Source organism: Copadichromis virginalis, linkage group LG10 (genome assembly GCF_057382275.1).
Source record: "Copadichromis virginalis isolate Kocher_CV1m ecotype Utaka linkage group LG10, C_Virginalis_male_GT1.1, whole genome shotgun sequence".
In the NCBI taxonomy this organism is placed as follows: domain Eukaryota; kingdom Metazoa; phylum Chordata; class Actinopteri; order Cichliformes; family Cichlidae; genus Copadichromis; species Copadichromis virginalis.
The window spans coordinates 9537306-9560574 of NC_140627.1; the positions used below are offsets into that span (position 1 = coordinate 9537306).

Consider the following 23269-nt stretch of genomic DNA (forward strand, 5'->3'; position numbering starts at 1 on the left):
CTCCCTTATGTGTTCATAGTGAAGCACCTCTTTGATTTATTAATGCTGAACATCAGCAGTGTTTCTACGGGGGTACACATGAGTTTTCAAGTACACTTCTTTCCACTGTGTCCTGATTAGGCAGCGGCACAGCTCGCGCTCATGCACGGAGAGGGGACGTCATAACTGCCACCATGTTTTTGTACAAGTTGTCTTGACATTTAACTTCCACATCTAATCGCAGTCGGCTCTCTGGTATTTAAAAAGCTTTGTTTTGGCTTTCATTGTACGCCATTTGATGGATGAGTGTATCAGCAGACGCTGCCCTCTGAACGAGAACGCTCGTGTCAGACGTGGTCAATGAGGAAGCAGGGGTAATTGAGGAGGTATAAGCGCTTATTTTTATGTTGTTCTGTGCTTGTGGAAAATTGACACTTAATCTGGCATCAATTTACAACAAACACCGCAGTTTAATTTCTTGCAATGGCCCATAATCTGTTTGCGGGGGGCAGGGGGCAGGGGACACAATCAGGTTACCATATGGTTAATGTTCAGGCTGAAAGGATTATCAGTGCACAGCTATAGGCTTGTAAATGTAAAGCAGGGTGATCAGAATAACTAGTACGTGATCTTACTGTAGTATTATGATGAAAACACTATTTTCTCATGTGTGGGTTTGTTTTGTTTCTTTGGGGGGGGGTTGTTTTTGTTTTTTCTGTCTCTTTCCTTTTTAATGCTAGAGTGGTCCTGGTAGAGGGAAATCAGAGATTCTCCTTTGCTCCCACCCTGATGCCCCTCTTTTTCAAGCACTTAATACAGCAACAAGGCTATATTGAATATGCATATATTGAGAGAGAAATAATTATTCAGCATTGTAGCCTGCAAACCAAAAACAGGTTCTTGAAGCAGAGTAGGTGGTTAATCAGTGGTTTGTTTTTTGGGTGGTGGTGGGAGTGAGTGACTGTTGGTGTGGTGAGAAAGAAAAGCCTGATCATGTGGAGTTTATATTTCCACCCCCTCAGGATGTGCAATCACCTCAAGGATGCTTCCAGGTTGTGAGTGGCAAGTTTGTTTGTTTGGTGCGCGCATAGCGAGTTCTTCCTATTATATGCAAGTTCCTCGTATATTTCAAAAAAGTCCCTCGTTTCATGTTCAGGTGCCTGTGTTATAAAGAAAAACTTTTACAGCAATTTTGATTGTTTCAAATCTGCTTCCAGCGTATATCTGTGCCATTTTCTTTATTTCTTTTGTTTTGTTTTTTGGAACATTTGCAACGCTGTTCAAGTATTCTTTGGCTGTTCCTAATTGTTCTTCTTTTAAACGATGTGGATGCCACTGAAGGCGAGGAGCGTTTCAGGCGTCCTGTAGGTTGTGTTCACAGGTGCGACCTAAAGCCAAATCACACGGGCACGGGAGACAGATCTCTGCTCGCTGGTGTATACTCCAGTCCGTTGTCGAGTTAATGTCTGAACGTAGCACATAATTAATTTGAAATTATTTAACAAGTTTAATCTTTTAATGTGTTTAAAAAATAAAAATAAAAAAAAGTTTTATTTTTGAGTTATAATTTATCCATAGATGCACAAATAGGATGTGACTAAAATAAATAATTAAGAAAATCTCAATGTCTCATTTTTGATGAGCGCTAGATGTTTAGTTAGTAAGGCTGATGTAGACCTACTACTTTTTTCTTTTTTTTTTTCTTTCTTTTTTTTCTTTTTTTAAAAATCCCAATGTCAAGATATTTGCCCTCAATGGGTTTTGTTTGTTTGTTTTTCTCTCATCCAATTTTATACAAATTTCCTTAATTCTTCAGATAGTTCTGATGGAGTGATGAGCATTGAAAACACTGCATCCAGAGTTCCTCTTGATTATATTTTTATTTGTCGTGTTGTTGATCATGTTGTGAGGTGGGGGGGCGAGGTGATTTGTTTGTTTTTGTTTTTTTTGTTTGTTTTTTTAAAGTGCAGTTCAACAGCTCTGAATCTGCTTTCGCCAAAGGTACACTACTCAGATATTCAGCTACTGAATGACAAATGCACACAGACAGAGGGCGGTTGATGGAGATGAGAAGTCACTACTGTAGCAGCTGAATGTCACTTTGAGCGCGTTGACTTACGGTGTGTGTGGGAGGGTTGGGGGGGATTCTTAAAACAAATACCGGAAGTGCTGCTTCATCATCCAGTAATCAGTCATCTGTAACGGGAAATGCTGGACTTGGTGTTTGTGCTTGACTTAAAAACTGTCCCTCCTTTAAACTGTCATTGCCTCTTGGAAGTGTTTTAAATTTACATAGGGCTTTTTGTTTTGTTTAATTAAATTTTTTTTATTTCAGTGACACCTGAGAGGTAGTTACAATGGGAGTAAACAAGGGCGACACATGTCCTTTTAAAGGATTCAGTCATATGAGATGATATGATGTGCTGAATCGTCCTCCTTTTCTTTGTCATCTCAAATGGCTGCTGTTTGTGTTCATGCATTTTTTTTTTTTCTTTTTTTCTGCTCCTCCTCTCATCGATTCTCCATCTCTTGCCCTTCTTAAAACACGAGGCAATGGCATTTCTTTCTCATGTCTTACAGGTTGGCATTTAAGTTTTTAAGTGAGCAGTCTGATTATTTAATTTTCTTTTGTTTTTGAATTTAACAGAAGTGTCACATTAAAATGTTCGTTTTATTTTCAAAGCATGATAATAACCCTCAAATTCCAAACAATGTAATAGTCAATTTACAAAAAAAAAAGAGAGAGAGAGAACTCCAGTGTTCACAATTTTAGTTTCCATTAAAATGTCAAATTTTCATGAAAGCAGTGTTTGTGTTTTCTGTTTTGGTTGCACACTGACACAGTGTTTCCTGTGACACATTATCTCAACCTTGTGCACTACAGACACGTTGCAAATCTTAAATCCCATTATCCAATTTAACCCACAGAGAAGCTTCAAGGCTTCTGTTTGATTCTTGTGGGTGTGACCCCTTTTTTTTTCTTTTCTTTTTTTTTTTTAAACTATCTTCTGTCCAGTTTTTATGAGCCTATGTGAATTGCAGCCTCATTTTCCTATTCTGATCGGATTGGCAACCAGTGTGGTCCTCTGCTGCCCACGTGCTCTTCTGCATACCTTGGTTATAACAAATGGTTACTTGAGTTACTGTTGCCTTCCTATCTGATGCTCTGGCCTTTTTCCTCTGACCTCTGATCAACAAAACATTGTTCCACAGAGAACTGCTGCTCACTGGTTAGTTTCTTTTGGGACATTCTCTGTAAACTCTAGAGATCGTTCTGTGGGAAAATCCCTCAAACTTCAGCAGGCCGTCTTGATTGTCTCTGGCCTCTTTCTAAATGGTTGGAGTTGCTGCAGTGTTGGTTGATTAGGTAGTTGTACTAACAAACAGTTGAACAGGTGTACTTACAGAGTGGCTGATGAGTGTATATGGTACTTTACTACATATTGGATGGAGGTGATACATTTTCTGTTTGTAAGAATATTTTCTATCAGTTCTCATTTCTTCATATTTTGCTTGGAAAAACTGAAGTATTGTATAAAAGGCAAGTCCCGCATGCGGCTCTTTAGTCTTTACACTGCGGCTCCGCGTGGTTTGGGGAAAAAAATTAGAAGTATTTAGCTGAAGTGTATTTTATTTATGTTAGTTCTTTTTATTTTTATTTTTTTTAACTTGTAGTTCTAAATTGGAAGATTATTGTGATATTTAAATATAAAAATACAATTATATTTTATTATTTTTTTTCATCGCTCCCAATAAGCGTCACACTCGCGGACACTGGTATGCTCGCCGAAACGCTGTGCATATATCGAGACTTTCAACCCCAGGTAGGCCAATTAACTTCGGATCCACATTATGTCAGCAGCTGTTCTCCACCGTGAACTATGTTAAAAACAAACACTGCTCACGCCTCATAGATGACAGCTTACAGTCCTGCGTAAAGATGAAAGTGACTTTGTACAGCCCCGATTTGCAGATGCTGTGCACAGAGGTTCAGGAGCAGAAGTCCCATTGTAAACATATCACTGCAGACCCGACGATGTTTGCATGAACATGCTTTTCAGCATCTCTTTATTGACCACTTTTCATACACGGTTGCTGTAAGCATTCAGCCGGCTATAGCTTTTCAGCTCACAGCCCGACACATACCAACAACAGCATAGATGGCACAGACGTGAAGGTGGCGAGGCGTGATTGCGGGTGCCGCTAGGGTGCGTCCGCCTCCCCTGCAGACCACGTCTTGCCACACACATTAACCAGGTAAAATACATATTTAGGCAGAATTTTGCAAATATCTATTTTTAATTTTTTTAGCAGCATGGTGCTTTTTTTCCCCCCTATTATTATAATAATAAATATCTATATATCTATATTTATATCTATATATCTATATTTATATCTATATATCTATATTTATATCTATATATCTATATTTATATCTATATATCTATATTTATATCTATATATCTATATTTATATCTATATATCTATATTTACCCAGATAGAGTGAGTTAGTTTTATAAGTCATGTCAAGGCTCCAAAACCCCAAAGGCAAAATATCTGGTGTGAGCCGCCACCACACCCGTTTTTGTTTACATGGATCATTTTAGTTCAGCTTTCCTTTTGTTATATTTCTTTAAGAGTTCAAAATGTCTTAATTATATACATAAATTGTAACTTTCTCTGTAGCACTTCATGGATTTCATAAGCAACACACCTTAGTTGTTCACACAAAGCATAAAGGTAAAAAAAACAATATATACAGTGTTATCTTAATTTTAGATGTCAAAAAGTATTTGCGGCTCCCAGTGTTTTCGTTTGCGTGGAAACCAGGTTCAAATGGCTCTTTGGGTGTGAAAGGTTGCTGACCCCTGCTCTAGACTTTTGCGCAGTACTGCAGCTATGATAGACACGAACAGAGCCCCAAAATGTTTTCCTGTATAGTATAATGAGGCCATAAGTTGCCTCACTCTGTCATGTTAGTCAGAACTATTAGCTTGATTACTTGAGGATTAAACTTTACTTTTTATTGTGTCAAAGACTTGCTGCAAATAAACTAGTACAGTACATATTGCAGGTGAAATTAGCTAAACCGCTGCTAAATGCAATAATGCAGTATGGTATAAATTACACTCATATGAACACACATAGGAGCTATTTCAAATGAATTTAAAAGTACAGAGTTATTCACTGGTTCCTCCTGTGTCTTTGTTTTCTTTCACTGGGATGGAAATGGGGTGTCACAAGGTAAAATGAAACCTAAGCCATGTGGACAAATGACACCAATAAATAGGTCCTTGAACAGTACAAAGAAAATATTTGAGAAGTCAGTGCTTTGGAGACGGGAAAATCTTTTTTTTTTCTTTTAAATTAAAAACAACCCAAAAACAGTTGTGCAACTTTGCAAAGTTATGTGGAACCATCTCTTCAGCTGCCAGCACCAGCTAAAGAAACTGCAAATCAAATGGGAAGTTTTCCAGGGCACACAGACATCTGCTCCTCTGCTTCTTCTGACAGCATATGTTAGAAACACTTCCTCTCACAGTCACTCCCACAGTCGCTCTGTTTAGCAAGGACAGCATTAGTGGAAACCATGTGGTCTTAATGAGCTCAGCTTGATCAAAAGGTCTCTAGGTGCTGCATCATCATCATCAACATCACCAGTGAGCAAGGCTGCCGATTGTTGTTCAAAGACGCCCCCTTGTGGGAGTAGGATTAGCACACACTGAGTCACACAAGCTGAGCTTCACAAGATGAGACGCTTATTTTAATCACCTCTTGATTTTATGAACAGAGGCCATGCACCTCAGCTTTTAGATTTTTTTTCTTAACTATGTTTCTTTATCTGATTTAAATGAACAAAAAATGTAATAAAATTTTAACTTTGACCTTGACTTAGATGTTTCAATACAAATTTCTTAGTTTCTGTTATGACTTCTAGATGCTATAGGACTTTTTCTGCATGAGCATGTAATCTGCTTAGATCCCCTTTGGAAAAAAGTGGGAAAAAAATCAAACAAAGTAGCTTTCCAAACTCTCTGAAAGCCCCTGAAAACCTTTGCACAGTATTCAATTCAATTCAATTCAATTTTATTTATATAGCGCCAAATCACAACAAAAGTCGCCTCAAGGCGCTTCATCAGTACTGTAGTTTGAAATGTTTGTCTGGTGGAGGGAGTTAAATTTGGAAGTTCTTCGAATGCTGTGATGACCCTGGAAGCTGTTGACACTGCAGGTGGTGTATTTTCACCACAAACACGTGTACACACATTTTTTTTTCTCCCCCTATTCTGTCCATAAAATTGAACCGGTGTTTACTGCCACCCCTTCAATTCCACCTTGATTACTGTGCACTTCGTGAAGGCAACATGGGGCTTGATGGTTAGTGGACTGGTGCTCAGAGAGATTGTCTAGTGGTCTGGAAGGTCACTAAAAGGTTTGATCTTTCTATTAACAATTCGTCTGCGCTGAGGTGTTTGTGAACTAGATGCCGAATGTCTTCTCACCTCAGGACTGCTGCAAAAAGGATGAGCTCAGTGACCCTTTTTCAAAAAAGAAAGAAAGAAAGCAGCTTTGTTTCCACTATCGGTGACTTGAATAAAAGTACAGGAGTATTAGAAACATATTATTGGTAGTATATGGGATATTAAAGGTGCTTTTAAAAAAGCACCTTTAATATTTTTGTCTTTATTTCTATGCCATTGAAGCGATATAAAATAAAGATAAACTGGAGTGAGGTGTACTTTTGTTTAATACCAATTTGTACCACAAGATGGTGCAGTGAGTCAATGTAACCTTGATTTAACCAGGCAAGTCATCAAGAACACGTTCTTGTGAACAATGAGGCCTGATAAAAGAAAAGCCTCTTGAAGATGTTAGAAAAGGGTTCAAAAGCAGCACATATCCTAAAATGTTTCAATACTTTGTTTGCAATAGTAATGCACTGCCCCCTGGTGGTGAAAAGTACAGTTATATTTTCAGAATCAGAATCAGAATCAGAATACTTTCAAGAAGGTAATTGCAAAAAGTACCTTTAAATATCACAAGTATTCTCAGATAATGATTTGTCATATTACAGGCCAGTTTTCTTGTGACCCACGACATGAAGAGATTGGATCTAAAACACATTTGTGTCTTAACGGGGCTTTTTAAAACCCATCTGCTCTGTGGCTGAGAATGTTAAATCTGACTAAATCCATGTGTAATTGTATATTTATTACCCTCATCTCGGCCTTATATTTGTGAAAAATGGTTCTATAATTTGCAGTTTTATTCCTCAGTTGCTCCTGGTTTGGTTTTGTAAGTTACTACAGCACAAGTGTGATTTATGACATTTCTCAGCTCCATCAGTCAAGGACTGCTTCATAGAGCCATTTTTCTATTGAAAGCCCTCACGCATTTAGACGGGTCCTTACATGCTGCTCATTCTTGATAGGGACAGGAACCAGAGGCAGTGTATCATCTGAGTGCATCTCCCGCTTTCTTGTATGAATATATCAGCACTGACCAGACAGTCCCTGACATTTAGTGATCTGTGATGATCAGCATAAACCTTAAATTATCCAATGTCTGCCTGAAGTGCTTTCAAAAGTTTGCCACTGATCTGATGTACATCATGGTTCAAAGAACAGCTACTGCAGGCCCGGTTCCAGCGATCACCCCGAACCCTCGTAGAGTTTAATTAACATCACCAGTGTGCTCACTGAGAATGTGCAGCAGTGCAGGAAGCTGCAAGTGCTCAAATGATTTGGGAGTAAAGTGCATGGCTCATACTTTCTATAGCACACTCGGGATGAATGTTATTTTTTTTTTGTTTTTTTTAACTCGAACTCTTTCTATGATTTTATTTTACAGTGCTTGAGAGCTGTGTCATACTTGAAAAATATGTGATTAATGGGCACCGCCCTCTAGGGCCACCAGCACATTTTCATTTCCCAAAGCTATATAGAACATTGTAATTCAAAGTAAAGGATAATAAAGCTTTGTGTGCAACAAAGACATGCTCCTCTGGTGCAGAGTTTAAAAGTGTCACCTAGATACATCCCCAGAGCATAGCAAACTCTCTAGGTAGCAAATAAGCTACTTCACTGACATTTTGAACCTGTTGTAAAGAGACCAGGAGCCTACAGCTATGCTAGCGGCTCTGTGAGGCTGTAGCTAGGCACAGTAGGGCTTTGAACTAAATGCTAACATCAGCATGCTAGCAATATTACAAGTCCTAACGGGCTCATATTTAGCAGGTTTACGCCATAGCTAAATATGGTTAAAAGTGTTGGTATGTACAGTGTCAAACCTCCTTTACTCATAGGCAACATAAAGCTAAACTTGATTTTTTAAAATAATTGAAAATACATTATTTAAAAACAAACAAAAAGGTGATATGTCTCTATTTGACAAAAGAAAAAATTACATTCAGTCAGTATATTCATTGTGGTGACGGCACAGTAGTATGCCGTTTACTGTCCTGTCACAGCAACAGGGAAAATGTGCCCTGTAGTTTATAAACTATGGGAATGGACTACATAAATGTTAGTCCCTAATCCCTGTTTCAAAGAAACACAGAAAGAAGCACAGCCTAACACAGTGTGATCCATTACATGTGTATGTGACCTTCTCTGCAGGGTTGGTAGCCTGGTTATGGTTTGGTGAATATATAAATAACTGATTTAGTTATTCTTGGTTAGGACTGACTGATCACTGAAGAAGGCTCCTGGATGAGAGCTGAAACATCTTCAAGCAGTTCAAACACCTCTCGGTATCTTATGATAAATATCTCTTACGGTTGTTTAGAACATAGAGAAGGGAGTTCCAGACAGCAACAGTTCACAAAGAAAAAATGTATTAGCTGTAGTTTCTGACCTATAAAGAATATGTGGCTCAACTTAGGATTAACTGCAACGCAAGCAAACCAAAGTAAATGAAAACCAAATCAGACTTCCAAGTAGGTGAAGTAATTTCCTTTATTAGATGGGAGGGGCCTTTTATAAGCACCTACAAAGGAGGAAGGGAAAAAAAAGGCTAACAACCAACAGCAACGTAAGGCCCAGGCCCCTCACATTGTCTAAAATAAAAGTAGCTGCCTTTGTAATATTTTAAAGTATCGAGGGAAAAGTTAGTATGAGAGGAAAAAAAAAATGATGGCTAAAATTCCACTATGACTATTTCTATATGTGTGTATACTGTGCCTGTAATGTAAAAGGGCTCTAAGAGTCAACATTGAAGAGACTTCATACATGCCTGCCCTTATTATGACTCATTGAAGGGATTATGCAGCAGGCTGTCATCATCCATCACAAAGCCGTCCACATGCTCGGGCTCAGCAATCTCCGCAATGTACAGCGTGGCCCCCACCCCACCGTACCACCACCTCCCTTCAAGTGTGGCCATTAGTTAACTCTGCATATAATCCCACAAGCCCCTGATCATTCGTTTCCTGTTTACTCACACTGCTCGGCCTCCACTCTTCTTGCCACTTGTACATGAGTGAGAGGAAGCCGGAGTAAGTTACAAAGGACTGGAAATCCATGTATGGAGGCAGAATGTGTGACACAGGTGTCAGATTGAAATCAGACATGAGTCAGTCCAGCTGCACTGACGGAACAAGACAACAGCAGCACGTCCACGTGATCCGAACGACAGGAGCGCCGGCGTAGCCTCAGAAAACTGTGGCAAATGCAAGCTGTCCCGCCGATGATTTCTTTCAGGTCATCTCTAATATTCTCTCAGCAAACTGCCGCATAGTGTTTGCTTCTAGGTGGAATTAAGCTTTGTGTGCCACTGGGCTGGTGTGAAGGGTGGAGGGAGAAAGACGAGGACGGGGAGGTGGGGAGGGGGCTTTTTGTGTGATATGGGCCATTGACTGCTTTTCCATAGCTCAGGAACAATAATGAGATTTTTTTTTTTTTCAGAATATCAGTGCCACCATTCAGCGCACTGATTGTGTTTATGAAATTGTGCATACATCTCTCAATGCTGGAGCACAGGATGGGGAAAGCTATTTTCAAAACATTAGCAAATTGTTTTCTGTTATTGTGCAGAGATTGATAAGAGCATGCGTCGACTAAACACACAGACACACATACGGGGGAAGAAAAACATAAAAAGGCAAGAGACTGCTGCGATGGCTCGGATTTACTCTCTAATGTATTACCATGACTTCATACTGCTGTTAAACTGTAACTACAATAAATTCAATCAGTGCTTTGAACCACTGTAGGTGTATTCCTCCTCTGAAAAAGCCATTTGAGGATGCTGCGACTATCCAGTTTATTTATTATCACTTGTGTTACTGTGTTACCTGCTGATGACAAATGTTCCTGATGAGATATGAAAATGACCTTGAGCGTGACCTTGCCTTCAAATCTCTGACATTTCTCCAAAGCAGATATTGAGACAAATTGCTTGAGATTTCACACAAATCAATTTTATCTGATTACAGACCTCTGCACGCCAGCATTAACCAATGAAAATGCGTTTGCTGCTACTCATGCACGGCGGGTTACAGTTCTCATTAGCGCTCGCAGCGGCTTCAGAGGCAGCAAAACTGATTTTTTTTTTGGGGGGGGGGCTTTTTTATTGCATTAAAAATGACATGGACATTCTTTTATCAGGGCAGCGATACTTTGTAGATGTGTTTTTTGATGATACCGTATCACATCTGGAATACACTGTGCTGTGATATGGCTGTTTGTTGACAGTGGCTCTGGACATCAAACACTGTCGTTTTGATGGCAATTTTTCTGACAGCAAATGAGGCTGTTAAACTCTTCTTGTCAATTTCTTATTCTGAGAAGACACCACACAAGGACATGCAAGACGAGTGGGAGTTTCAGTGTAAGCGAATCAAAGTTAAAAGACATCAGAGAATTCAGTATTTTCAGCTGTGGAACCTGGCACCTTCTCAAATATCCAAACTGAGACACAAAAAGAATTTGTTGGTCCCCCCTTTTGCTGATATGATTGCTGATATGATAGCAACAGATCCTTTAAGTCCTGTAAGTTGAGAGGTGGGGCCAACATAGATTAAAGCTGTTTGTCCAGCATATCCCACAGATGCTCGATTGGAATGAGATCTGGGGAATTTGGAGGTCAAGTCAACACCTCAAACTCGTTGTCCTGCTCCTCAAACCATTCCTGAACCACTTGTGCTTTGTAACTGAGAGCCTTATCATGCTGACAGAGGCCACACCCATCAGAGACTACCGTTACCATGAAAGGGTGTGTGTGTTGTACATCAATGCTTAGTTAGGCTGGTACGTGTCAAAGCTACTGTCACATGAATGGCATGACCCAACACTTACCTGTAGAACATTACCCAAAACATCACTCTGCCTCCACTGGCTTGTCTTCTTCCTATAGTGCGTCTTGGTACCAGGTGTTCCTCAGGTTAGTTACACACATGAACACATCCATCCACGTGATGTAAAAAGAAACATGATTCATCAGATATGACCAGATATGGTTCTGATGCTTATGTGCCCATTTTTGGCACTTTCTTGGGCAGACCAGAGTCAGCATGGTCACCCTGATTGTTCTGCAGCTGTGCAGCCACATATGCAACAATGCACAGATGCACTGTGTATTCTCACACTTTTCTAAAATTTCTGCTATTTGAGCCTCAGTAGCTTGGCTGCTGGATCGTCCGCTCCCCAATGCATCAGTGAGCCTTGGCCACCCATGGCCCTGACACTGGTTCATCACTCTTCCACTTGCCCATTTTTTCTGCTTCTAACACATCAACTGTGACGACATGTTCACATGCCCCCTAATACATCACACCTACTAACAGGTGCCATGATGAAGAGATAATCAGTGTTATTCACTTCACCTGTCAGTGCTCATAATGTTATGCCTGATTGTACACTTTTAAATAAAGATAAGATTGCACCAATGTACTATGACCAGCCAGCCTATAAGAGATAACTGGCTCATATTGGGTTGGACTCCCACTGGAAGTGGAGTGATCCATACTTTCATGTTTATTTCAGGTTTTGACAGGTTTCAGAGATACCTCGCCTTATCTGTAATGAGTGGTTGTTTGAGTTACTGCTACCTTCCTATTAGCTCCAAGCACTCCAGCCATTCTCCTTTCACCTCTAAGATCAACAAGGCATTTTTACACAGAAAACTGGTGCCCACTGGATATATATGTGTACTTGTTGTTGTTGTCAGACTTTCTCTGTGTAAAATCTAGAGATAGTTGTTTGGGAAAAATCCCAGTAGATCAGCCCATCTGGCACCAACAACGATTCCACATTCATTGTCACTTAAATCACCTTTCTTCCCCATTCTGATGTTGAGTTTGAACTTCAGCAGGTTGTGCTGACAGCATGCCTAAATGCACCAAGTTGTGATTGGGTGATTAGATAGTATATTTTTCTATCTGAGCATTTTGTAGTACCCAGCTAAAGAACCATTAATCCGTTGGTAATGATCCCATCAACACCAATACCCCCCAACCCCCCCCGCCTCCCTTGACACCTACTTTGTATTTTCACTCTGTCCTCCAGTGATAATTGTCACTCTCGCCTGCTTCTACAGTCTGTTGCTCACTAGTTTGCTCTGAGGCAACTATTGATTCGGGAGCATCATCAGATCCATGAAGACAATGATGATGAACAATGAACAGACAGCTGCATCCTCTGTAGTCGGGGGCCAAAACCGATGGCCTTTGTAAGCATGTAATGCTTCATCTGGTGGATAATATGAGAGAAAATAGGGGCACAATATGTGAATTTTCTGAGTCACTTAGCTCATGGTCTACCCTGCTTTTCATGCTGCTGGCTACACACACTCTCTCGAATTACAGACACTATAATGGCTGAAAATAGACTGGCCACAGCATCTTTCCTCACCTGTAAGAATTCAAATGCAAAAGCATACTTTACTGGAGAAAATGATTATATATATTATATATGTATATTCAACGAGGCACATCTATGACAACAGATAACAGAAACAAACTAGACGTAGACAAAACAATGGCATTGTATTAATGAGGTGATATAAATGCTGTCAAAACCTTCACTGGGTAGAACGGTAGTGTGATAATCCTTACCCTCGCAACAAATTGTAATTAGCATAATTTATATTAGAGTAATAATTAACATATGAAAGTAATGAGATTACAGTTATTACATCTCTTGCAATTTTTAAAGCAAAACTATCCTGATTTAGATTGTTCATAATCTATAGTCTAACAGGCTGCCACCTATAAAAACCAAGGCCTAATCTATTGGATTATGCTATTTAATATAATTTTCCTGATGTTATTTAAAACTTTAGAGACTAAATATTCTGTAATGAAAGGTGACGTGAGCTGTGAAACAACAGAGTGAGGATGGGGTCATAATAAAAGTAATTTCCTAAAAGCTCAGTAGAACAACTCAGTACGCTCCCATTTGTTTCTTAAACAACGATCCACGATCCAAGCCCGCACAAGAAAAGCACCTGTGCTCTTGGCTTCAGACGTTTGCCATTCCCAGAAGGTCATTTGGTTAATGCATATTTGAGTTTTCATGGACTCTTAACTAGTTTTTAATCAGCAATTATTAGCGAATTGGAAGGCTGTGCAGGCACATGACTCTCTGCTGGCGGGAGAGTGCCCATCAATGTCACGTCAATTTCCATGCCAAAGGCTACATTAGGCCTGGAGTCTGGGAGGAAACAGCCACCTGAGTGCCTCATCTCCCCATCCACAGCAGTCTTCTCATCAACTATTGACTCTATTACACAGCACTGTCAAAAAAATTTTCCGCTTCAAAAGAGGAGCAACCATTACATGGCTGTGTGGGGAGATAATTTAGTGATGCACATAAAATTAAGTGCATATCCATTGAACATTGCTCATTATTGCACTTGAATTCCTACAATGCCAGGCTCGTGTGAGGATCCTGGATGCTTCCCAACCTTTCATTCCTTTCCCATTTTCAAGGCATAAACACAACTTGATGATTTAGGCTGATGTGATACATAAATAGCTGTCATTTTCATCTATAGCTAACCTACCTGTAATTGGCAATTAAACATTGCCAGCATCTCAGACTAGCTCTTAATTACCGTTAATAAGTGCTGAGGGGCTCTGAGGTGTCCTCGCAGGCTGAGGATGGGGGATGTGAGTCTCCTGCAGCACCACATCACGCCATGAATATGCATGGCGGAAAGGTATTCTTCCGCTCTCTCTCCCTCTGCTTTTCAGGCACACGGAGGTGGAAATGGACCACCTCTTGAACTTCTTCATTACACCTCCACAGCAACCTCAGCATCGCCGCCGTCGTTGCCATGCTGCATCCTCGCAATGGCATTTCCGTGCACTGTGGCTTGTTTTGTGTTTGCCAGGAGCTGTCACATTCAGCCTGTTAGTGCTGGCCCATGGGAAATTTGCACAGTGTGACTGGTATGAGGTGAGGCCATCAAATGAGCCTGTGACATGCTGCTATATGCCCCACATATTTGCTATGATCTGTGTTTGTGTCTGTTTGGATAATGCTAATCACGACCCTTAGCCCCTTTCACATTTACCCTTTTTTTAAAACAGGAGATAAATTTTCACAGTATAGAGGCTCATGCTCAAATATCATTTATAGTATTTCTACTTTAAAGCAAAGTTTGATTTCACAGATTATTACAGCTTCCTTTTCTCCGCTGTGAGCTGACATTTAGCTCCCATGACTGCTGATTGTCTTGCCGAGTTCCACTAAAGACCCGAATCCTTGTATTTAAGGGCCGACGAGTGTAGAGCTCTCTGATCATAATGGCACTTTTAATTAGCACTTAATTAAAGGCAGGTGGACTGGAAAGGTCAAGCAGTTAGGCCTCTGAGTTAAAAACACAGTCAACGTGAGCATCGGCTCTTTGACAGATGTGTCTGCTAATTACAGTGACCAGAGTCTGGACAAACTCTGTTCACATCTGCCTGAGGTTAAGCCATTTTTCATATTTACCATCTTTTTCTTCTAAAGTTTCGCCTGTATTAATGTTTGCTTTGATTTCTTCAAATCTAAGAGTCAATTCCTCGGACAGACAGCAAGAAAATCCAGAGCAGTTTCTTTTGTAAGAAAGTGAAACAGCCCACACTGCCAAATTGGATCATCATTGTGCTCATTACACAAACACAAAAATGAATGCAGCGTGATCTAAACTCGCAGTGCCTCAGCTGTGAAAAACAGAGCTGAGCCAAGAGTATTGATCTCAGTCTGAATTTATGGATTGCCGTGTCTAAGTGAGTGATGGAGCTGTCGGACCGTCGGTCTCACCTGACAAGCACCCACATTAAAAATCCTGATCCCTGAATTCCACCGGCGTCATGTTTAACTATCGCCATCTATCACGGTAAACATATACAAAAAAGGTGTTTTAAATCTATTGTCGTGAACTCAATACACTATTGTTATCCTAGTGTGTCTGTGAGTTAGGTTTAGTAAAAAATGTGTGAAAAAATGGAATGATCCAGTCAGAAAGCAGCTGAATTTTTTCTTCATTGTCAGTGTTTCACCTCAGAAAATGACTCGGAATCAGATTTTTGCTTCTGCCATCTGAGGTTAAATTCTCCATCTCGGGAAGAAGCAGAACTAAGCACAGCGTGACAAACGCATCAAAAGGTACTATTGTAAGGCCCTGAAATGGCCTGTCATGCAGCAGCCTGTTTGCTCATCTACTCTATCACATCCCCAGCCGTTTATACACTGAGCCTCGGCTAATGCTGATGCTCTCCATGTGACGCTGATGAAGAATAAGGCACTGGCGAATGTGCTTCCCTGAAAGCACTGCATCTTCTCAGGCGCTGCGAGAGACCACTGAGGGGCAGCAGAATTACACGTCAGTCTTTGTTTGCTCACCATTTTCCCCAAATGCATCTTGGGCTATTAATCCTGCTGACTTATGAGAGACCTCGAAGGATCCCAGGAGCTAACATGCGCAGTGTGTGTGGTCCGGTCAAAATGCGATATGATATTATCCCTTTTTTAAAAAAAAAACAAAAAACAGAAAATAAACATAATTCTGTGATATAATAGTGATAGTTTTCCACAAATCTGCACTGTGATATTCGGGTTCAGAAAAACACAAATACTACGCAACAGTGGAAAGAAGTCATATAACAATTCAGTTTATTTTATTTATTTTCCAGACAGACACATCGATTTCTGGACCACAGTAGAGGATGGAAACCTTTCACAGACATTTTTTTGTCAATATTATTATTTGAAAATACAAATATAAAATTAGACTTTCCACATTTGATATGTGAGAGACCCCCATCCATTATTATTATCATTATTATTTTAGTATATTTTACAACAGGGCTTGAGCAAGCCATATGATAACCTGAAAGATGCTTTCAGATGTCAGTCAAGTCTGTCTGTCTCTCGCCATAAAAAGTCGGTTAACATAAAAAAAAGGGGCAAGTGTTAGGAATGGGCAGACAGCGGTGGAGAGAGCTCTGCGCTCAGCCTGCGGAGACACGGCAGAGCCTCACATTGCAGGCCGTGCAGTCTGAAGAGCCTCTGGACACCCCTCGTGGCCGTGCGGTCCACTCCAACCTCGACAACACGCCGGGGGAGAACTCGCATGATGGCGAACCAATAATGATGAGTGGACTAAATGAACCTGGGCGTGGCTGTGTGACGAGGATTATTCTGTATACAGCTGAGGTCTCCAGTCTAATATTATTCAGTTCAAATGAGCGTGAATTGCAAGTATATATATTCATCTATATACATATATATTGCAATTATATGTATATATTTGGCGATGAGCATGGCGTGAGATGGCAATGGTTTGGACTGGAGGGGAAGTTCACCCCAAAAACACAGTAGTACAGGCGAACTTGTGCCATTTCCGTCACCTTGAAGAGTTCAGTCCAGATTTGTGAACATGAACTGATCTTTGATATATCGAGCCATAAAAACTTTAAATAGCGTTGTTAGCGAGAGTCACTTTGTGAACTTTGTGTTCACTGTGACGGTATCCAGTATCTCTCAGAGATAAGGGCACACTGTCTGGTTTTTTGCTTTTTCAAAAAACCCATTAGCACCACTATGAGTAAGCCTCTTTTTGGATAAAAATGCTCAAGAACATTCAATGAGCCTTCAAAGTCTGTCTGATTCATTGGAAATGGAGCAGAGCCTGTAAAGCCTGGTGTTCCAGCTTTTAGGAAACGTTTGTTCATATTCAGAAAACGCTTGTGAACCCAGGATGACAGAAATCCCATAAGTGTGTACGGTTTCAGGGTGGGATTCCCCCCCCACCCCCACCTCGAACTGATGGGGTTGTTTGGCCATTGCCTAGCACTTGCCTCGAGATTCAAGTTTAAATGGATACGGTAGTACACTACAAATGTCAACACCTTCCAGGTTGACTTTTTTCTTTTTTGATTATTTTTTTTTCTTAAACCAAGTCCCCTCCCCTCTCCCCAAATGGATAAGCTAGTCTACTAAGATGTGTAACATTCATCAGCTGTAAACTGCTGTCAGTTTGAGATAAAATGAAATTACAGCAACAGAGCCATGCTACCTTAAAGTCCAAGCTACAGGATCACAAAACAATAGAAGAGTCAATTTTGATATTGCGTGAGGGAAAACAAGCCATTTCAAGCCTTCTTTCCAGTGAAAAAGGGTTAATTATAGACTAAGAGACAACAGGCACCGCGACAGCACAGTGTAGTGTGTGCTTGCTGCTCTGGTATATGCTGTTTGGAAAAAAACGCCAAGAAAACTGGAACGCGACTGGGTTGCGTTTGAGTTAATTATACAATTAAAATATTTAAATGAACAGGAGGAATTTCTTTATTACTTTGAGAATTAAATTATAACCAAAATGTGTTCAGTTATTGTTCTTCTGCTATTAATACATTTCTTTTTATATTTCAAACAATAAAACTTTTTCCACAAATACTGCATTATTCTAAAGTGAGTGATCACTCTACCTCGCTAAGATACTGACATATGCGTTAGTTGGCCGCTGCCTAATTTTAATTTTTAAAAAAGAACAATTTTACCTTCAGAAAGTAAAGTAAAGATCATTTACTTTCATCATTTACTTTAAAAAAAACCCAAAACAAAACAAGATAACTTATTAGCATCACTGACAAAGCTGCTGTGTACTCTATGTGCTGTGTGCAGACTGGTTAGGAAGAAAGAGGGCACTAATGTTAACTTATTAACAACAGAGTAATATTAATCGTTAATTTAAAGAGCCAGTAAATTAGCAAACAGAGATTATGCTCAAAAAGGCTCAACTGCACTGGCTGTATTGGGGTCCAAGCAGCGGCTCCAGCAGCAATCCCATTGTTTTAATAACTTTGTTTTTGCTTGTGTAAATCTAAACATGTTAAGTCCAGGCATCCTTTGACAAGGTTGTTAATAATAATCTATTCTAGCTTGGCAATGCATCACAGCTTCAGGTTGCAGGTTCAACTCTGGACAGGAATTTAACTTTCTATTAATCAGACCTGACAAACTCGACACCCCTCAGCACCTGCTGATATTTCTCTAATGGTTCTCTGTTCAGTATTTGCAGTGTTTCTCTGTGTGTGTCAGTAATGCCTCTGTAGTGTCAGAAACACTGTTAACAGATTCAAATAAGATTTTAAAAAAAGTCATTAACAGTTCCCAAATAAATAAGAGCTCAAAAACTGTATCATCTAAAAAGAATGACACCAGAGGAGCCTGGGATATCTGCAAAGTGTACAAACATTAAAAGATAGAAGAGGCTCTTTAAACAGCTCTGTGACTGATGACGTATGTGGTAATAACTCGCATGTCTCTTAAAAAAATATGAAATATCTTAAGTAAAAATTGTTTTTTTTCCCCGTGATTTCAGCTTGTGTCCCTCTTGAAAAAAAAAGGAAAGAAACAATCAAACACAAAAGTTTTGCATATCTAGCATTAGCATTTAAGGTAGTATGGCACACCCCTTTAAAAACATTCAAGGGTGGGGATCCAAATAATGCCTTGTGTACAATTCCATCTTACAGCAACTATTTCTCTATTGTTCATCCATGAGAGCTTTGGTTAGCTGAAACCATGTGAGAGTGGCAAAACCAAACCAAAAGAAAAAAGAAAAGAAAAAAAAACATACAGGGAAAAATTACAATGAACCTCTAACAAAATAACTGTCTGCAAATACCAGAATAACATGATCGTTGAGAGAAAGGTATATCTCGACTGGTCCTAAATCCACTATTCACTACAAGTATTATATTAATGAGTCCTCTATAACATCTACTTTGTAATTACAGGAGATAGAAAAAGAGCGCAAGAGGGAGAGGGATAAATATGAGAGAAAGGAGAGGTAGAGCAAGGGAGAACAACAAAGAGCACTACACTGGTATCAAAGACAGCACTCTGTTTACAAGTTAACTGTGATTTCTTTACACACTAATGAAGTACATGAATGAGCAACAAAATATCGTAGGATCTCTGAGGATGGGGAATGGAAAGAGAGAAAGTAATGGATGCACAGTACATTTTAATAGTATATTACAATTATTAATATATAAACCACAAAGTATCAATAAAACTCTGATTAAACTTGAAATCAGCAAAGAAGCATCTTTTTTTATAGTTTTGTGTTTCTTATTTTCTTTTACATTTGAACATTACAAGTTGTTTTTTTTTTCTTCGTCTTCTCTTGACTGTTTAAATTATTACTCGATCACACCTCCATATCGTTTACTTTAAAAGTAATCCAGCATAGTTCTTTACCTGGTTGTTTTAAAAGGAAAAGAAATGAGACGAGACGCGGGTAAAAGGAAAACAGCAAACGCATCTGCGGCGGCATCGAATTTCAAAACTTGAACGCATACTGGAGCCTATTATTATTATGATTATTATTAATAAATCATCATCACGAGTAAAACCATCGACCACAAGTACTGTGGAAAACCCGGTGCAGTGGTAGATAGTGAATTATTCAGTGTCATCTTTTGACCCCGTATTAAATATCGTCAGATGAGACATGGGTCTACTCTATAAAGAAATCCAAGTGTACACAGCAACATAACCAGTTACTTCTTCCCACGCTGTGAACTCGCCTCAAAACGCTCAAGTGTTTTGTCAAGTCGAGAACACGCCAGCTCCGAAATCCTTCATGCTATCCCAAAGCACAGGGCAGTTTCCTTTTTCTTTTTTTAAAAAAAGCCAACATATACATGTGCAAATAGAAAAAAATGGCCTGTACTTTACAACTCACAGTGCAATGATTACTTGCTTAATTACCTTTCAGTGTTTTCATTTGTTTTGCCACTAGAATAAATTAAAAAACCTGCCAATGATTCCATAAGAGAACTCAGGAAGGCTGAGGTATGGTATCAAAACGTTTACTTTCCTAATTCACTCAAAAAAAAAAGAAGAAAGAATAAGATCTGAGTCGGACAACGAGCGTTACATAAAGACTCAAGCACAGAGCCCAGATGTTGTGTTCCAAAGGAAAGAAAAAGAACTAATCGGGAACGTGCAGGATGAAACAAACATCAACATTGCAGCTAACAAGTTCCTCTCAAGAGTAGAAAAGTGTCAGGATGCGCAGAGCCTGCTTCAAGTTCTAATCTTCAGATCTAAGTACAGTGTGCTTTGGATTTAATCATCTTTTTTTTTCTTTTAAACTTTCTCTTTGAAATGATACTGATACTGTAACAGTTAGACAAAAAGATACCAATCAGGCTCTTTATTTTTTAAAATTATTATTATTATTATTATTTCTCCAAAACTGTGTTGACTCACCGCTTGTAAATTTTGCTGGTATGACACTTGTAAAATTATTCAGCTTCAGTATTTACAGAGCAAGTGTGTGTGCGCTAGGCGTGTGTGTGTTCGTGTGTTTGTTTCCGTGTGGGGTTGTTATACCGTCTTCCAGCAGAAAAAAAAAAAGTAGAATAATAACTGTTTACAGCTTTGTCTTCTATTCACACGCTATAACATGTTCTTTTGACACACCATCACAAAAATATGCTATTCTCTCACTGAGTTGGTTATATGCAGTGACTGGAATAATATGTACAGCTACATTTCTTTTTCTCAAGTTTGAATTCACAATGTAGTTATATGAAATTTGTTATAGCATATATATATATTTCTAAACAACAAAAACAACACTTATAAAAAAGGACCATAAAAATATTGGAGTCCTCTTTGTATTGCCCAAAAATAGGTAATTATGGTTAACAATGAGACATCACAAGAAATAAAACAGCTACTAAGATTTATTACTTAGATACCTTCTTTAAAATTTCCTTAAAATGTTTTTTTTTCTTCTCCGAGTCTTTCCGCACTGAGCTTTTTTTTCTTGTGTTTTCTTTCTTTTCTTTTTTTTTTGCAGAAAGACTGAATGAAACATCCCGAGCTTTTTTCCTTTTAGACTCACCGGTACAAAGATGAAGACGTGACTTTGAAGATATTCTTGGCTATGACCGCCGTACTTCAAACGAAAAAAAGCAAAAAAAAAAAGCAAAAAAAAAGCAAAAAAAAAAAAAAAGATTTACACAACAATACCAGAAAATAAAATAAAAACGACACAAAATTAAAGGTTCAACTAAAACGACTCTCTCAAAGCTAATCAAAAGAAAAGCTAACAGAGGAAGAAAGTAGGTGAATGAACTCGACGTGAAACATCATACCAAACCAGGTTGTAAAGTTATAGGAGGTTTGGATTATAGTACAGCAGTTGTTATTTTTCTGAGATGATAAACATTTTCTTTTCTTCTTCATATGGTTCCGACTTTCGTTCGTTTTGCCGGGGTGACGCTGTAGTGCTTGAAGTTGGATTAGCATCACCTGCACACAAAGCCAATTAGAAACTTCGTCCTGTCTTTCCTGGGCCACCAGATATACTCTGCTGGGTGATAAAGGAAAAAACACAACAACAAAAAAAGGAAGGAAAAAATGGAACAACAGCATTAGAAAGCATACATTTAATTAGAGTAAGTCTCGAACATAAATAATACTCGCTGTGACGTATTTTGCAGGCTTGCTGAAGCATGAATAACTGGGATATGATTCTAAGAAACTGCTACAGGTCAAAATTTCCTGCAAGCATAACAGAAGCACCAATTACTGTAAAAACAGCCTGTCCAATAACAAAAAGTCTAGGCTGTCACAAATACCACACTATATACTTAAACGGCTTATTAATTTAGCATTTGTGCATATATACTGACCTGCCACTTTATTAGATATATCTGCTCATACCAGTTACTGGCCAATCACATGCCAGTAGCTGATTGGTTAGATGGAATTAAACCGACAGCAGCAGAAGACCACATTGCCTGCCACTCCTGTCAGATAAGAACAGGAAACTGAGGCTACAGTTTGCACGGGGTCACCAACCTCAAAAGTGGGAAAAAACTGGGAAAAAAACAATTTCATTCTGATGGTAGAGCCAGAATGTGGTGGAAACTACATGAAAGCATTGCTCTATTCTGCCTTGTATCAACATTTCAGGCTACTGGTTGTGGTGTGACGGTGATATTTTTTGCCAACTTTGGGCCTATTGGTACCGACTGAGCACTGTTTAAATGCTACAGCCTAGCCTACTGTTACTGATCTGACCTATCCCCTTTGACCACAATATACCCATGCTCGTTATCCTCGTTGACGTACCTAATAAAGTGGCAGGTGTGGTATATCGTGCTGTGGACTCTTGTACTAAGTTTAAAAACGTATACAAAAATACATTTTATGCACATCAAACATCTACAAGTATCTGTAGGGCAGACAAGGTTTTATATATGACATTGTTGCTGTACATATGAGGGACAGTGTTAGCAAAAAGAAGGTCATGTAGTAATAAGCAATTCCCTTCCTCAAAGATTCTTCCTACACCTCGGCTGCTTGTTAGTGAAAGATTTTGCAGTTTCGATTTTAAAAGTTGTGAAAGAATTGTAATGAGAGTCCTGTCCTTGGACAGCCAGAGCTTAGGTCAAAAACACTTTAAACTGTGACATCCCCTCTGGTTGAATAGCAAGACATGTGATTTTTCTACACAGACATGTGACTATTTTAGGATGAAAACATTTCAAAATGTCAAAAAGAAGGAGGAAAGAAAAACTGAAGAACCGGTAGTATGTGTGTGGGTAACCGATATGAAGCTTTCCTTCATAAACAATCACAAAATGATTAAAATTCTCGTAATGTCTGCTAATCTTCTGTCCTTTTTATCAGTTGTATTTATTAGTTTTTGGAGAAAGACCTCAAACAAACCACCTCGCCATACTCACACGTTACTACCAGCTCTGTGTTTCCCCAAAGAGAGGTGAAGGAACAACGATTAATGCGATGAACACATAGTACAGATAGAT

General features: G+C 39.2%; 1 protein-coding gene across 11 annotated transcripts in view; it reads right to left on the reverse strand.

Annotated features, from left to right (window-relative positions):
* Window positions 1-16065: 16065 nt before the first annotated feature.
* The window catches only part of msi2b (musashi RNA-binding protein 2b), a 279768-nt gene continuing 272564 nt past the window's right edge, over window positions 16066-23269 (reverse strand). For 5 of the 11 annotated variants that reach the window (XM_085469730.1, XM_085469728.1, XM_085469724.1 and 2 more), the window contains one exon: window positions 16066-21807. In XM_085469730.1, coding sequence (XP_085325856.1) covers window positions 21763-21807 — 45 coding nt within the window. In that variant the 3' untranslated portion in view covers window positions 16066-21762. The remainder of the gene's footprint in view (window positions 21808-23269) is intronic. The other 6 variants (XM_085469725.1, XM_085469729.1, XM_085469732.1 and 3 more) reach the window with 2 other exon arrangements.